This window comes from Diorhabda carinulata, chromosome 1 (genome assembly GCF_026250575.1).
Source record: "Diorhabda carinulata isolate Delta chromosome 1, icDioCari1.1, whole genome shotgun sequence".
Taxonomy (NCBI): domain Eukaryota; kingdom Metazoa; phylum Arthropoda; class Insecta; order Coleoptera; family Chrysomelidae; genus Diorhabda; species Diorhabda carinulata.
Genome location: NC_079460.1, coordinates 31,570,335 through 31,589,031, shown reverse-complemented (window position 1 = coordinate 31,589,031; position 18,697 = coordinate 31,570,335). Strand labels below are relative to the sequence as shown.

General features: G+C 30.9%; 2 protein-coding genes across 2 annotated transcripts in view; one reads left to right on the top strand and one right to left on the bottom strand.

Moving 5' to 3' along the window:
- LOC130899111 (uncharacterized) overlaps positions 1 to 18,697 on the top strand; it is a 40,051-nt gene that overhangs the window by 743 nt on the left and 20,611 nt on the right. The window lies entirely within an intron of this gene.
- LOC130899118 (uncharacterized protein MAL13P1.304-like) lies at positions 659 to 18,283 on the bottom strand. The gene is made up of 8 exons (XM_057808897.1): positions 17,953 to 18,283; positions 13,933 to 14,256; positions 9,106 to 9,279; positions 8,316 to 8,522; positions 5,078 to 5,225; positions 2,562 to 2,730; positions 2,053 to 2,299; positions 659 to 1,503 (listed from the first exon to the last, which is right to left on the bottom strand). Exons 1-8 carry the CDS (start codon positions 18,091 to 18,093, stop codon positions 904 to 906), a joined length of 2,010 nt encoding a protein of 669 aa, XP_057664880.1. The 5' UTR covers positions 18,094 to 18,283; the 3' UTR covers positions 659 to 903.

The window sequence follows — 18,697 nt, the reverse complement described above, 5'->3', positions numbered from 1 at the left end:
CGAAATAAAAGAAGAATATAACTATACTAAGTAATATTGAAAAAACTTCATATGTTTTTTCAGTCACAGACAATGTAAAACTGTTTTAAAATAATAAACTCACTTAATGGATTAATTGTTGTAAATGTAAATTAAACATGTAATTTTTAATCTTTATTAAAATTATCATGTGTGTTAAGTCAATACCTAAAAATTCTTATCGAGACTGATGAACTGTGGCACTTGTTTTGATACCATAGGATGTATATTTTTTCACAGTAAAATGAAATAGGTAAAAGTTCCAGACAGAAAAATGGTCAGTTAGGAATTTCATTATGAAATTTTATATTGGAAATATTAAAAGCAATTGCTAAAACTTCCATGATTCATTCATGTTTATTCCAAACTATATTGATGCTTTTTGTGTCACTATTCACCCTATGCAATTTTTTTATTTTAGGGTGTCAACCATTCTGACTAATTTACATCAGTAAATTATTGTAAATTCTGTTTGACCAAACGAAAAGTGCTTGAATGTAATTTGGCAACAAAATCGCTGTAGTTTTTTTAATATTTTCACAAATAGTTTGAAATTGAACTGATAAAACTGATAATTGAAGTTATTTTATTTTGTTAGATTTATATTATTTTTATATTGTATGTAATTGAATAAATCATCTCCATAATACTGTTTATTATAAATATCTGTTAGTGTAAACTTAACAAAAATAATAGTAAGAGAATATAATAATAGTTATATACACTTGCAGGTAAGATGAATTAACTTTTTAGGAGAAGCTATAATTTCACTATATATTAAAGTATTCAATTTTTGCTGTAAATTAATAAGTAATATAATGCTTAAAACAATTTCAGATTTGTTATAAACTAAGCTATATAACTAATCCTATCACCTTCTTAATCTTAGGTAGTTGTTTCAATATTATTCAGTTGTGTTGTTTCTTCTATAGTTGCAGTAATACTTTTCTCGGTCGTGGAAATTATTCCTTCTTCAGTTGTAGTTGCATCTTTGCCATTGTCAGTTATATCTCCTCTTATATCAATGTCATATTTCTTTTTCTTCTCTTTTGTAGAATCTTGTGAGTTTTCGGAACAGTCTTCTATATGTGCTCTAATATCTATTAAATTTTTGATATTTTGATTACAGTTCTTTTTCTGTTTTTGATTGGTTCTATTTGGATTTTCACCAAATATACTTGCAATTAGCTCACGTACTGTTTCATTATTTTGAAGATCAGTTGGATGTTCAGGCACAAAAGAGTTTAATGGTTCAACATTTTTTTGTGAATTGTTTCCAAACATATCATGTAAATTATTTTGATGTACACATGACCCTATTGTATAATTTTCAAGTTTTTGAATAGTAGTTATTATTGATTTGAATGATTTCTGTAACTCTTTATATATTTGGTGATTGGATACATTTTCTGCCCTTTTATTAGAAACACTGTACTGTATCTCTTTTGTTGATTTTTCCAAAAATATTAGTTTATCTAGTATTATCTGAAACACAAAATTTTAATTTCAAATAGTAATGTATTTCAATTCTAAATTGATGAAATCAACAGGTTATATGTAATGTATATATAAATGTATGCATATGTAACAATCTCAATTATTAATGAGTTTGATAATTTCAAATTTTTTTTTGACAAATATAAAGAAGTAATGTGCATGGAATCAGAAGATTTTCTCAATAAGTATCACTTGAACCCTCTATTCCCATTAAGAAAGGTACCAACTCCACGTAAGAGGGTAAAGTTTGCAGGTTTTTTGTGATAGTTACATCTTTAAATATGCTTTTATTGAGTCACATTGTACATCTTAAATTGGAAGCATATTGATAGGTTGGACAGATTATAATTTAGAAACAACCAAATATTTTTTTTTGTCACAAGAGGAGGAATTGGTATTAAGTTTAGAGGTTGGCTCTGCTATAATCACACTTTTCTATAGTGGCATATGTTAAATATTTCATTAACATCAAAATATATGCTTAATCTTATTTAATTTAAAAGTACTTTGTCATATTTTTATTGTTATAGTTCATACCTTAGTTGTTGTTGCAGATACAGTTGCTGAGCCATCATTAACAGTACTTTGAACTAAAGTAGATAATATATTTAAATCATTCCCAATTTTTCTTATATCTTTCAGCAGCATTTGACTGTTGGCTGTGGATTTCTCAAAAAGAGATATTATATTCTCATTTGCTTGCAATAAGTTCCTGTTTATTCTGCTATCATGGTTTTTCAGATTCTTTTCAAAATTTTTAATATCCTTCGTTTCAGTAGCTAACCTAAAAAAAATATATGATATATATATATATATATATATATATATATATATATATATATATATGTATGTAAGCAAACAAACAACTATGTCATTGGTGCCAAAAAAAGTATACATAGAAAAATATTATTGTTGGTGAATTCAATATCAAACTTACAGGACTCATGTATAAAATTTTTCTCGATATATTTATTGTGTTTATTAGCTGAATTGATGAATTGATCAAAGGATTTTTTGGTAGGTATGGGTTCATAGAAATCTCTTACTTCTTTTCTAACATGTCAATGAGTTTATTCAACATGACGCTGATTTCTGATTCTATTTGAGACTCGTCCATTTGTAGCCTGTGACAGCTTTCCAAAAATACATCTTGATTTGTTAGAATCTTTTCAAAGTTTGCTGATAGTTTTTTTTCCAATTCTTGATAATCAGTACCTTAACATAAAATTTTAGTTGATTACGTCTCAAAATAATAATAAAGAAGGAGTGCTTTTATTTTAAATACTGTTTGTATGTTTTAATATTTATATATATACAGGGTCCTTCACGACGAGCTGATTCGATATGTATATGGGAAAGTACTGCGACCAAAAATATTAGACCTGACTCACTTAAACTTAGAAATATAATTTTTATAGTGAAGGGCTGCATGTGCCCAAAAATTTCGAAAATGTGAAATCATTAAAAAATGATATACTTAAGGGATACGATGTCTAATATAAAGTTACATTGAAATTTCGCGTAGATTCTAAAAATTTAATAAAAATCATAGCATTCCGTTTAAAATAATGAATTTTGGGTGCTCTTCCGGTATAACCGGAAGTTTCAGAAAACTGAAATTATTTTACCTAAAACGAGCATTTCGGAAAACCCATGCAAGCAAATTTTCAGAACACTAGTCCCAGTACTTTCCCATATGCATATCGATTCAGCTCTTTGTGAAGGACCCTATACACACTTGAATAAAACATATCTACTAGTTATTGAAATATGATTAAAAAGGAATTATGCTAAACAGCCAAACATGCAAAAAATTTTAAGATGCATGATGCTTTCCCTTTAGTAATTATTTAACTTATGAGGAACAGTAAATATATAACCTTTTCATTTTACAATATATACCTACGCATTTTTACTAGAAAGTTATGAGGTAATTTACATATTTCAGTTTAAACAGGGTATTTTATTAATAATTCGAGACTTCAACTGTCGAATCTTAAGCTCAAGATGGAAATATATATATATATATATATATATATATATATATATATATATATATATATATATATATATATATATGTTTATTTCTTCTGAATTATTGAGTCAATTGCGTTGTTGAGGATTTTCATGTGTTGTGTCAATACCTTCAGTCTGTTTTAGTTTTTTGTTTTCTATTTATTTATGTTAATTGCCCTTGTACCATGTAACCATGTAGCTAGCTAATTTTTTATTTCTGGTTTTCCTCCCTTTATCTTGTTGTTAGCGTATCTATCTTCAACTCCGAGTACTTCATTGTCCACTATAAACTTATTATGTTTGTCTGTCCTGTACTTTTTTGCTTCTTTAATTTTTGTTAATAGGATCTCATTATCTTTGGTATTTATCTTGGTGTTATTCTTGTCTATCTGGTACTTGTTTCTTTTAATCTCTTGGTTCTTCTGGATATTTCCATTTTTTTTTCCGTTTTCTTGTGTTAGTTTCCTTTTAATCGCTTGATTTCCAATTCTTCTAACTTCATTGATTTCGTCCTAGTTACAACTTGGTTACTTAAGTTTATATATCATAATAACTATAATGTGCATTGTTTCTTTTCTACTTTCATTTTGTGATGTTTGCTGATCCTCTACTTACAATATTTGTCATGTTATTTCTCTTTTCTATTTCTATTTAATAAACTTGTACTTCTTGGTTTTATTTACTTTTTTTATTTTCTATTTGTTATCCATCAACAAAAGTTCTAGTTTGGCATCCATGAGCCTCAGTTGTTAATTTATTTCTATGAATATTTTGCGTATTCTCCGATTCACAGGTAGCATAAGTTGATATTTATGTGAGGAAACTTTTATTAGCCATCGTTTCTGTTAAAAATCATAAATGTTTGAAGATGAGTGAAATTTCTGAGGAAATACGCTATAGAAAAAGTTATACACGTCATAAATTCGTGCTGATACGGTGAAGATGTGTGATTGGTTTGAATGTTTCCGTGGTATAAATTTGGTTGTGATTTGCGATTTGTCTTGTACTGATCGGCTTCTAAACTGAAAAAGCCGATAAAATTTTGCAACTGATCGAGATAGATTGGTAATCTGTCAAAATATCGTTGGTGCACTTGGTGAACTGAACCTCAAACAAGCAGTTTGCAATCAGTTGGATAAAGTTGGACACACGAAAAAATTCGGTTTGATGGGCCGTAAGGAAGGAATTATACACTATGAAATTCTGGAACTTTGTCAAACGGTTGATTCAGTAAAATACTGACAGTACTTAACCAGATTAAAGACCACAACTTGTTTGAGAAGTTTCAATACACCCACTGAATAGCCTGGATATTGCATCATCTGACTATCATTTGGACAAATAAGACGTCGAAAATAATGTTGCCTAATTTTCGCCCTAATTTTCGTGAACCACAGAAGTTCTACTATGATAGAATTGTAAAAATATTCAACAAATGACACTAGGTCTATGACGATAATAGGACCAATATTCCGATTGCGTGTAAAAAAAATCCCATCTCAAAGGTTCGGAAAGCTTTCGTAATTTTGATATTTATGATACTCACCTGTATTGAATTCATTGATTTTAGGAGTTATTTTTCCAACTTGTATCATTAAAGATCGCAAACCGTTTTGTAATTCTATTTTTGTAGCGTTGACCACTGATGTTATGCCTTTTATACCATCTTCAGTATCGTAATTCATATCAGCAACCTAAAAATTGGAATTATACATTGTTTAAATAACCTCTGAATATGTCGATCTAAAAAGTTGGACACTAATTATTAAAAAACATCGTTTCGTAAATTTGGAATTGAACATACCACATACTCATTTTGCAATGGTTTACAATGATTAAAAATGACGAAAACAATTCTTCTTTATGACTTGCCTAACGAAATTGTTATATTTAGTTACTTGGAGTATCTATATTTTACGTCCTAGACAAGCCCAGCCTATAAAATGTATAAAAGTTGATATCCGAACAGTTTTGACAATATAATATCGATTCATTTTCTTAAGATGATCAACTTCACTACACTAAAATGATTAACTATATCGACAACTATTAGACATAATTTTTGCAATTTGGCTGTCATCATGGTGAATTCCACATCATCTCTTCCCATAATATTAGTACAATAATATAGCTAAAATATATTAGACAAAACTGATATCCATTTTGAAGTAAAGCTACAAATCCTGGTCTGGATAGGTGGCCATTTAATAGTTTAACTATTGCCACGTTACATTATTCATCCAAAATCCAAATTATATAAATTTTAGTTTCCGGAAAATACTTTTCTTTCTATAGAATATGTTATTTACTTGAAGTATAACCCTTAATCATGTACACTTGATTTGATTTATGTGTTAGCAAACACCATGACTCTGTTGAACCTTGTACGGGTCAAATAAGTTGAATGAATTTCTGTAATAGCAATTACGCACGCTGCATCCATTTCAACTAGGTATGTCTCATACCCCCATGTATAGATGTAAGCAATGACAAGTTTGGAGCCTTTCTAGCTTGTGAGTCTGTAACTATAGCCGCTTTAGTGAAATAGTGTTTGTATGTCATGAAACATGGATCTTGAAGGACGCATCAATATTAAATGTGCCGAAGAAGTTCACGAAATGTTGAAATCTATCTATGGTGATAATACAGTAACTTTCAAGATTGTTTTCGAGTGGTATGAACAATTTAAAAGTGGAAGGTAAGTATGTCTTTCGACCTCAAAAAAGATGGAACTCTGCAAAAAATGGTCAAACTTATTCGTTCAAGCAAACTTTTAAGTATTTGATAGCTTTATGGAGAAATTGACATCCCTTATCAGTAGAGAACCTGTGATGTTATAAAAAGACCCGTCAATCAAAGTCTAACATCATGGTCACTATTTTCTTCGATGTGTAGACATAGAGCGATCAGAGTTTGTTCCGAGGAGAACAATTTAAAATTCCGAATTTTATAGGAAGTACTGGAACATTTGTGAAATAATATGCGGATAAAACTCAACCAAAGGCTTTCTTATTTCACGCGCCGTGCTACAGAGACGACGACAGCGCAGATGAAAGCCATACCGAAAGAGGCCTTCCTGAAATTACTCTAATCGTTGATTTAACATTGGATAAGTGCATTACTGGCCCAGGGCTGTATTTCGTAGGAGAATAATTCCAATTTTATTTGACCTCTTCATATGTTGTTAATGAAATAATTCATCGTTTTTTTCGATCAGTCCTCTTGGACTTTATAAGATGTTATCATCTATCTTAGGAATTTTGATATTTTGTAGAATTTTTACTTTTCATATTTTGTATATAACAAGTAAATATTTGATCTTTGAGTAAATAAGTTCGATAAAACAAATTATCGTCATTACAATAAAGTAATGCCTTGTACACCACTTAATAAATAGTACATATTTATCAATTCGATAACTAAACAACGGATAAGATGTTTGTAGGTAGCACGTCCGTGACTTTTTTTCAAGCAGGCGGATTCTCGAGTAATTTTAGTTGTCATGCCGCTACTCGCTATCGACCTCGCTAACACGAGTTGAGACAATTTCGTTGCACTTGGAAACAACAAAAAATCTCATTAAGCCATTTAATTATTACTGTCACTTTCAGACCCTGACAGGTATCCATAAATGTACAGATAGTGATGGAAATGTAACAGACCGCGAGCGAAGCTAATTATTTCTCGACTTTTCTTTCGATACAATTTTCCAACAAATAGCCAGATATTTTCAATTCAACTTTTCCACGTGATATTCGTTTATAAACCTAAGAAACCAACGAGTTTTGTGTCGGCTTGAAACACAACAAATTTGATTGAATTTCTTTTCCCAAAGTTATTATAATTTTAACTTAAATGAACCTTTGATCATGATTGAAGAGAGTAGTTAAATTTTTTTTAACGACGTATTTTAGTCTAAGAATAAATAATTATTTGTAAATGGTAGAGCAAGAAAGGGGATTTTTAGACCTGTTGAATTCAAATGGGTATTTCACAAAACTTGAAGGATTTATACAAAAATAGCTATTGCTCGCTCAGTTTTGTATAATCCTCACAGACAATTACATACGAAGGTTTTCTGAAAAGTTTCCGACCTCAACCACAATATTTCAACACTTAACAATATAATTAGAGAAATATGTTAGCGTTAGAGTTGTGAGATTATCATTAAAATTTAGTCACTTTGGACGCTTCGTTTGTGGTTGACAGTCGTATGAATAACTCGTTGTGTGAGTGAAGATATGAAGATATGAAATATTTGTTTTTGAAAGACAGCCTACGCCTACGCAAATAAAAGTTTGTACGGAGATTCTGCACCATCATTTACGATTGTGAAGTGACCGTATCAGCTTGACAGACCTTTTTTACTCATGGGATTGTGCTCATCAACTATCTTCATACAGGTGGAAGAATAACAAGAGAGTATAACGCATCCTTGTTTAGAAAGCCAAAAAAAAATAATTGCAAAAAAGTGACCGTATTTTGTGAAAAAGAAAGTGCTCTTTCATCAGGATAACGCATCACACTTCTGTAACCGCCATGGCTAAAATTGAAAAATTGTACTTCAAATTGTTTGACTATCCACCGTATTAACCAGATCTTGACCCAAGTGACTTTTTCCTATTTTCTAATCTTTAAAGTGTCACTTCAGAAGAGATATTTTGATTAGATGATGACGTTATTATATACGTCAACGCCTATTTTGAGGAAGAAATTTCCGTTTATTATTGAGTAGATTAATTTTTAGCTGTTTTGGTTATAAATATTTTACACTCATTACTTACTTTATTTGCATAATTGTTAAAATCTTCTTTTAAATCCACCCTTATTTGCTTGAGTAACGTGTTCGTATCTTCAGATATTTTGACATGTTGACTAGTTTTGTTATCGACATATTGAAGATTTCCAATAATATTGTCGTGTAATTTATTCATAGATTTTCTGTTTTCAATATTATATTTCGTTAATAAAGTGTAAGTGTGTTTACATACCTGAAAAATCAATAAACTTGATAATGGAAACCGTACGAAGTATCGCTATTAAGTAATGGACTGATTGGGCTTGAGCAAACAAGCAACCGACAGCTATTACCAAGAAACATTATGTTAAGAATGCAGTGATTATCGCTACTGTAGACAAATCAGTATAGCTGTAGTCTTAATCCGTATCAAAGTTGTTTCACCAAAAAAGTATAACAGTTGGGCAAATAATTATTGTGAAATTTCGAAAAAATCAGTAATCTGATTCGAGCTGACAGAATAATGCTTCGAGCAGTATTTCATACAATGGAGCGTTAAGTGATAATAAGTAAAAATGTACATAAATTCAAAACAAAATGTTTTGCAGCGCCAGATTGTTATAGGAACTCCTCGATTACTGGATACACAGATTTTTTCCAGAAAGACCCGATTCATTAAAAATGATTGATTTTTTTATTAAAGTTGTTTTTAGTAAATACATTGAAATATTCTAATTATACTTGTGAAAAAAAAGCATATCATATGCAGTCAGCATCAGCTAAAACTTCTTTGGCAACAGATGTACTGTAAACTAGTATTAATATTCATAACTTACATTCATATTGTCTTCTGTTACATTTGCTATTTTTTTTTCTAAATTATTATAATTTGTTGTTAGATTCTTTATACCAGAAATGGTGATGGATAACTCATTTTCAAAGTTAGAATCGCGTTTCATCGCTTCTCTTTCCATTTTTTCCAAACGTATGCCAGTAGTTTCTACCGTTTCCTAGAACAAAACGTTATTATTTTTAAAATAAAAGACGTTTCATTGCTTGACGAACAAACGTTTATGGTTAATGAATGTCGATTTTTGAACACTTCAAAACATCGGATTTATTTGAAATTTCGCACACTTATTATGAGCTGATGACAATAAAATTCGTGCCATTATCCTGATCAGCGTCGCCAGTAATTTTATAAAATGAATAAATTTTATTGGTGGCCCGAGTTTCCCACACAACACTTGAAAATTATTGTATTGTCCATTTGAACATTTTGCATTCTTTCCAAATAATTTGAAAATTATTCATTTTTATACAAGCAAAATGCAAAAAAAAAACATTTTTAACGTTAATAAACTGGCTTATCCGACTTATCAATGTATTATCTTCATCATTATCTATTCGTATATATAATATTCTCTAGTTCCTCCCTTTTCTTTTTTAATTTAGAACTCAAGTTAATATTTGATACGTTCAAAAACAAGAACAATAAATATTACAGACACAAAAAGTGTAAGAAAGGTCATATATAAGTGATCTCAATGTCCTATAATTCATCCGTCAAAATGATTTTGAAAGCGGGAAAGCGCAAAAGGGGACATTATTCTCAGGATCTCACGGAACAAATGAATTTAAATGTTGGAATCGGTACCTGAAAAGTTTATTAAACTGTAGAAAAATAATAGAAAGTGGATTCATGCAAAGGTAGTTCAAATCTATTCTATGAGAAGACATTTAAAATTTCTAAAAGATGTAAATTTGTCTTCAAATGTTTGAATACATTGGATACTATTAATAATTGACCGTTTCCTGCGCATCTTTGGCGTATATAATCATGTTATCATCAATAACGGAATGAAATACAAAATAAGTACTTATAATCGAAATGCAATGTATCACTATTGAAAGAGGCTCGTTAGCTAATACCAACTGATACTCTATCCATCAAAACATTTTATCGTTGTAGTATCAGAAATCATCATTGCATATGATCTTTTACGAGTATATTTTCCACTGACAGAAATGCGGTGGTAAGTCGATAACATTTTTTCAGTTGTAAATTCAGTTGAAGAAGTTGAAGCGAGTTAAAATTTAAACACCATCTCGATCGATTTTGAATGCTCAATCTGCTGTTATTAATACGAACATTATACAATGAAACCTTATATCACAAATAAAATTCAAGCAGCAACCATTAAACTAGAAACAAATACTTCTCTCACCTTAGCAATAATTTACAGCAATCCAAGACATTCTTTATCCAATGAAGAGTATCGTGATTTCCTACAGACTTTTGGTCCAACATTTCTAGGAGGACTATTTGAAGGAGATTGAAACGCCAAACACACAACATGGGGTCCCAGACTAATCTTATCTAAAGGATGAGACTAATGACTATTATGCAATAAAATAACATGAACTATCTATCAACGTGTGAGTCAACTTACGGACTCTCTTACGGATTCTCTTACGGACGTCAACAAGATACCAGATCTGGTATTCTTTGTGGTAATAAAAGGAATAGGTGCCCACCAGAGTTTAATAGAGTCAAATTTTGATCAATCATCAGACCATAGCTCAATAATAATAACTATAAGTACGCATGTAACAAACTCGTATCGTTTTCAAAATCTAATAAAAACTAACATTAGACTAGATATCAAGATAAAAGAAAATCAAGATATTGACCAAGCTGTAGACTATATAACAACAGTCATACAAAAAGCAGGGTATGAAGCATCACCACTGCGACAAAAAAGTGCACAAGAAAACCATAACATTCCCCCACCAAAGAGAACTTGTAGTCGAGTGCGACGTATATGGCAACACACCAGAAATCCTTTAAACAAAACATACTTAAACAGAATAAGCCACAGACCAAACAGACTACCTGAAGCAAATAATGAGTCCCTCCAGACTCATGTTTCGAATCTTTCTCGTGAAGAAAGCTACAAAAAAACATAAACGATCGACAGTAACTAACTCAACTTTCTGATAATCACATTTGACCTTGGTTGCTATAAACGACAGTTTTTGCAGAACACCTTGCAAATGTATTCTCTGTCCCGGATAATAATAACAACAATGAAATTATCTCTACCTTTGTTGACATTTACTCCGTCAGAAGTTTGACAACAAATAAAATTTTCCCAAGAAAGCTCCTGGGTATGATCTTATAATCGAAGAACTACTACAGAAGCTACCAAGTAAAACAGTGGTTCTATTAATAGTAATCTTCAATACGCCTCCGACTATATTACCTCTCCGATACTATCCAGTTGTTCTCATAAAGTCATACCACAGTACCAATTGGGGTTCAGAGGCGGACAATTCCACAATTCAACAATGCCACAGCATAATGAACCATAATAAAAAAACAACTATACTTTATTTTAAAATCTTATATCGACTGCTAGTTTTAAGTTAAAATTGAAGGTACCTACTGAAATGACCATACCATAGAATCTGGAGTAGCTCAGGGTAGCGCTCTCGGCACATTTCTGTATCAGAAATTTACAGTAGACATTCCAACCACAGACGATACATAGCAACCTTTGCAGACGACACGGCAATCATGGCAACAGATATAGACCCATCTATAGCTGCAGAAAAAGTACAAAATCATTTATATTTGTTACAAAACTGGTTCCATCAGTGGAAAATTAACGCCAATGCCATAAATCACTACAAATATCACTTACAACAAGAGAATCTGCTTGTCCGCAAATTTTCATCTACTAGGATGTATTGCGTTACCATAGCAACGAACAATAACTTATTAGAAGTTTCAGTGTTAAGTTTAACGTCAAAAAAGTAAACCAGAGTTACGCAATAAATTAAAAGAAAAAAGATGTCCACCAAAATTGTGGAAATCGGAGTGTCGAGCCATCATCAAGTACCTGTATTTAAAAGTGTTAAGAGGTAAGGTGTTTTAAGATTTACGAAGATATGCTTAATACCCTTGGTGATCAATGTCCTTCGTATGCGGCCGTGAAAAATTGGACTGCAAGCTTCAAAAGAAGTAAATTTTTCATTGAAGATGATAACCGATCGGGAAAGCCAGTTTCTGTGTCACTCCCCGAAAATATCGATGCAGTTCATGACATGATTTTATCAGACCGTCGAATTGGACTAAACCGGATATCTGAAGCACTGAATATTTCATACGAACGCGTTCATCATATAGTTCACGTCAATTTGGACATGAGAAAAATTGCTGCAAAACGGATCCCCAAAAGTTTGAATGTTGACCAAAAGCTTGCGAGGGTAGAAGCATCGCGTTCGATCTGTGCTCGATTTGAAAACGATGTAGACTTCTTAAATCGAATTGTTACTATGGGTGAGACTTGGGTATATTTCTACGATCTAGAAACAAAGCAACAATCGATGGAATGGCGCCACTATGGTTCTCTAAGACCTAAGAAGTTTCTTGTCCAAAAATCTGGAATAGGGTAGAACAATAACTGAAGAACTGACGCGGGAAGCTATCCAAAGGTGTTTATTGACAACGCCCCTGCACACAAATCTCATGTGGCCATGCAAAAAATTTGTGATTTAAGATTTGAATGACCAGAACACCCTCCTTATTCACCAGCTTTGGCACCGCCTGACTATCATCTCTTTCCTCTACTGAAAAAAAGTTTAAAAGGTCATAAATTTTTTTCAACGAGGAGGTAATAAAAGCTGTGGAAGTCTGGTTTGTAGAGCAAGAAACATTTTATTTGGAAGGTCTAAAAACGTTGCAGATTCGCTGTAATAAATGTATCCAATTAAGAGAATATGTTGAGTAATAAAATATTTTTCAATATATCCTCGTATAATATTCCTATTCTAATAAATCCAGTTGTTAAGTACTTAAGGTTGCATCTAGATGGAAAATTCACATGGAAAATACATATCAAAAACAAGAGAAAACATTTCGATCTGAAATTAAAAAATATGCACTGACTTCTTAACAACAGGTCTCAACTAAGTCTCGAAGATAAATTGCTAATCTACAAAATTATATTCATACCAATTTGGTCGTATGGAATAGAGGTAGGGCTACAGTAAACCTTCAAGTACGAACATACTCCAAACATTTCAATCTAAAACACTCCGTATGTTAAGTACATCCCCTTGGTGTGTTTCTAATTACATAATTCATAACGATCTGAACATTCTACTTATTGGGGGACAATAACTACTCTCAGAGTACCGTCAATAGATGGTTCCTGAGTTACTTTAGAGACTTAAAGGAGAAGATTGTAAAAGTTCTGAGTATTAATAAAATTTTCATTATTTTATATTTATTATTATAACAGTAAAAATTCTTGAATATGGAACTATAAAATGATTAATTTATCACGGAATTATAATACGATAATCATGGTTTAAATGCATCTTAATAAGGCAAAATTCGTAAATTATTCATTTTATAATTTTTGGTATTTAATTACGCCCTCTAGCGGTGGACTTACAACTCTGTAAATAATTTCCAGGTTTTTCTCAAGGTCATTTTTGTTATAATTTTTTTCCCGAAGCTGTACACTATAAACGGTTCCCGAGATATGGCCGAGAGCCATTCTTATTGGGACACCCGGTACAATGTGAAAAAAAAATGTATGAATCTCCTATAGTCGAAAGGACTTTGTATAAACTAATTACACATAAAATACCTGAAGTTTTACAGAACTGGTATCAATCTTCCTCTCAATATAGTTCAACCTATGATTTATTCCTTCATATATCGAGTCTAATTTTCTGAAAACATCAGTCTTGGTCAAATCGTCTTTGAAATTTTTAGTACTAATATTCTCAGATATTTTTCCCAAGTTAAGCATCATCAATGCCTCCAATCTAATAATTTTCGTATCTAAACTTTCCAGTTTTCTGTTATATTGATCTAGTTTAGTTTCTAGATTTTGTGATAGTTGCATGGAGTATACATTATCTAGATTTCGCAATCTTTCTTCTATGGAACCCAAAATTGTGACAATGTTCTGAAAAAAAAGTTATGTTTAAATATAATTTAGCGCGATAACCCTTTTAAAAATAAGAAATAAGAATTATTTTATTCAAATCTAGACACTCATCTCCGTGGTACTAGATCCCAAAGGAATGTCTATATCATCTTTTGAACTGGGAACTGCAACTCATAATACCATTCAAGTTATAAAAAACAGCAATGAACTTAAAGATAAAGCATGAAAGAAATTCAACGCCGCCTTATAAATTTAGTAAATAACCGGCGACAAAAAATCTCTGGACTCATTGAGCCCTTCTCCTATTTCACTCGCCCTTTAAGCTCGCAAATGTACTTATTCTTCCATCATAAACAACCTTCCTAAATGGATGAATCCTGAAGTCATTACAAATGTGTCCTTTCGAATGAACTTCCTCACCGAATGAACTCTCCCAAGAGTCCCTGATTACGGCATTCATTGCACTCAATTAAATTATTTTCCAAAGCCGAACGTATTCACTTTTCTCTTTTTTCTCTGTGTTGTATCTGGTTAGTGGACCGAAAAGTAAATACCTAATCCAAACTCTTCATATACCCACAAGGTATCCCATAGCTTCACAGGAAATCTCGCTTTTTAGACTCTTTAATCGGCCGTCTAACAGATATGGTTTATCCTCCCTCTAAAAAGCTGTTCCTGCAACAAAAACAACACCCCTCTATCGCCTATATTTCATTATTTGGTGCTGAATAAATACGTTATTTCCGTTATTTAATGTCATTCTGTAATATCTGTGTAAATTAGGCTTAAGGCTTTGTTGGGAATTTTATAAAATCCAGTTTTTACAGATTTTTATCGTTGTAATGTTTTTATTCTTTAACCTGAATGAACAAATTCTTTTTAGATTTTTATTTTGAGTAATAGGAAATACATATATTATTTGCATTAATATTCGTGTGATTGGATTTTTCTATATTCAATTCAAACCGTTAAATTTCCAATGCCGCATATGAGAATAAATAAAAATCTCATGTCGAAATGGCCCATCCTATTCTTATATGATTATTTGTCGGTCCAAAAAAGCCTACTGGAGTTTTAGCAGGAATCCCGAAAATCTTTTGAGGATAACCTGATCTTCCTCCTGTTGAACATCTTTGTAACAAGTTATCTAGAAAGAATGATTTTTCAATGGAAATAATAGTTTACTTTAAAAAATATTTTATTTATTATTATACAAGTTCCTTGTTTGTCTCTGCCATAAATTCTTTATTTGTCTGAAATCGCTTTTTCAAGGTTCAAAACAGAAAGTAAATGCAGTGCGGCTGAATTTTCGTAACGTAAGTACAACACATTGTAGTGATTGAATAAAACTCTTATTTCCAACAAATGTTTTTTGCTAAATAATTAATAAAGATTGTATCTTTGGAATCTCAATACACTGTGGACACGACCTTATTGGTCAAAAAAACTGTTTTTTTCTTGGAAGCATCTCCCTCGGATAAAATCCATTGCTTCGACTGTATTTTTGTTTCTGGGGTATAATGGTGTGATTCATCTAAAGTAACTTTTAATGCGAGCGAGCTTTTGTTCAGCATCAAGCAATCGCGTCAGCATCCTTGCAGATAACTTTTTCATAAGTAATGCAAAATATCTGTTCCCTTGTATTCCCTTGTAATATTAACTTCATTAGCTATCTCGCGGACATTTATTCGACAATAGCTACGTATAAGGGTACGCCTTTTATTTACTATTTATGAACTCCTTAGAGTAACTGACAGTCTGGGATCAGTAGCATCATCCTTGTTCATATGGTCACTTTAATAACAGAGGACTACTTATAAATCATTCCATGGAACGGAGCACTCTCATATAGTTACTTTTCCTGTTTCTTTAATTGTTTTTCCACGTAAAAATTATTTATTCTCCATTTTTACCCAATACCGAAAACAGTTTTTTTATGAGTAAAAAAAACTACTCTATCTAACAGATTTGGGTAAAATATTGACAGTTAACAACATAGATATGGCGAAAAGTAACAATTTAATCACCGTAGCGAAAATGTTAATCTCAAACTATCCTTATATTAGAAAATGAATGAAACTGAAGATTATTTTGAGAAGTTTATAAATAAATTATTTCTCAAATTATCATACGAATGGTTCATTTTAAGAAATGTTTAAAAGGTTTATTGTTGTAAAATGTTGAATTTTTTTGATGTAAAATATAAAAGACAAAAAATATTTAAAATGTTTCCTACAAAAATTGCCCCATATCACTTTTAACGTTTTTCCAATAGAAACCAAGATATTTGCAATAAACAATTCAATTTTATAGCTTATCCGCCTGAAATATTGCAAAATTAATCTATAGTAAATTATAAACAACATAATATAATAAAACTAATTCTCTGATATTACTTGTTAGATAGATAGATATGATTCAAAACAAAAACGTTGAAATATTCCAATAGTTTAAAATTCCAAGCTGTTAGCCATAAAGAATTGTTTATTGCAAATATCTCGGCTTCTATTTAAAAAACGTCAAGAGTAATTAAAGACAATTTTATAGGAAATTTTAATACCTACATTTTAGAGGAAACTTTTTTCCAAATCTTCATAATTATACTTTCTAAAAATATTATATTATAAATATAATATTATATTTATTCATAACTACAACGTTATAAACGCTTTATCATGAGCGCCGTTATCGAGTAGGTAGGAACTGCCATTTTGATACATATTCAATTCGATGTTTGTCAGTTTTGAATATTTAATTGCAAAAATGTATAGAGAATTCCAATATATGCCTCCACACTTACATATTAGTCGAACTAGTTACTTCCAGTATGAAAACACTTATACTACAAAGTCTCACAAATTATACGATGTTTTTAAAATAAATTATTGAATAGTTAAACCATATACAATGATTTTAATTTTGATAATGAATTATGTTTACACCTTGAGAAAAAAATAGGAGTAAAGACTTCATTATGTGTTTCGCTCAGATTACAATGCCTCGGCAGTAAACGTGAGTACATTCTGCTCTGCTTATATAACGTATCATTCTACTCTAAACTGAATTTTAACAGGCTTACCGCTTCATTTTATTGGACTATTAGAGCAGAATTGAGTTTTCTTTATATATTTTCGATAAGGATAGCTCGGTACGTTATTAAATTTAACATATTCTTGATCGGACGAGTTATTTTGAATATATATTCGCATTATTAGTAATAGAACTCTTTTAAAAGGAATACTAACTGATAAAGATGTAGTGATAATAATCAAATTTGGCATTCTACAATATGTATAACAGAAAATTTTTTCATATTAAATATTCAAATGAATTGAGTTACTCGGACTTTTTATGCAGAATCATACACATTTTATTATCATTTTAATAAGAGTCAAGAAAAATATGCATATGCCCTCCACTAGTAATGATAAATTAGAATACCTATAAATTCGGAAACCTCGTGCAAATAATTCCCAATTTTGAATCTAAAATAGCCAAAACTTTGGAATTTATCGTTGAATTTGATAATCAAATTTAAATTTAATATTCGGAAACTGTATTCCTTCATTGGAACATATTTATAATTATTATAACTATTTGTAAGTGAAGCAATTTTCTATAAACGGAAAACAAATTATTTTAGATGATAGTAAATTAAAACAATTCTAAAGATTTGGGGTATTGAAAATGGTCTTGGAATCGTCGACCACTTACCTGTTGCTGCAGCGCACTCTGAAATTTATTAATATGTGTGGAACTTTCAGAATTATCAGAGGCCCAACACGAACAGTAAATTGCTATTTCATTAAAACACAAAAACCACAAGAACCAATTCAGAATTTTCTTACGCTTCATATTATTAACAATATTAAAAATTACCCGCAATAAAAACAACTATACAAATAATAAATTTCAGTTTTGAATTTTTTATTGGAAGACCTATGCCTAGAGGCAAGAATTTTTCTTGAAGGTCCAATTTCCGAACAACTTAAGCTGGAGAGAATAAATTGTATGTACCGCACGCGAGTAGAACGCAACGCGATTTGATTGTAGATTCTTGATTGTGGTAGGTTCAGAAGTCAGATACAGTGTCGTTTTTAAGATATGACACACACGACACCATTTCGGTGTCCGTCTTCAGGTCGTCTAGCCGTCATGCACCGCCGATTATAGGATGTAGGTTTCAGATAGATCCTTCGAAATTCAATTATACCAAAAATTATAATGCTATAACCGCTTTAATATGTTGAACTGATTTCAAAAATTTTTTACCAACTTTAATTCCATTGATTTTGTACCCAAATTGATAATAATGACATTATTGTCAATTTTATATTATACCAATTTCCATTTCTCATGGGTTTGTAAATATGGTAAATATCTCCCTGGATTGTGAATACGGAAATTTAATATAACAGAATAACTTGTCGTGTATTATTTAATTGTGCTTCTATAAATT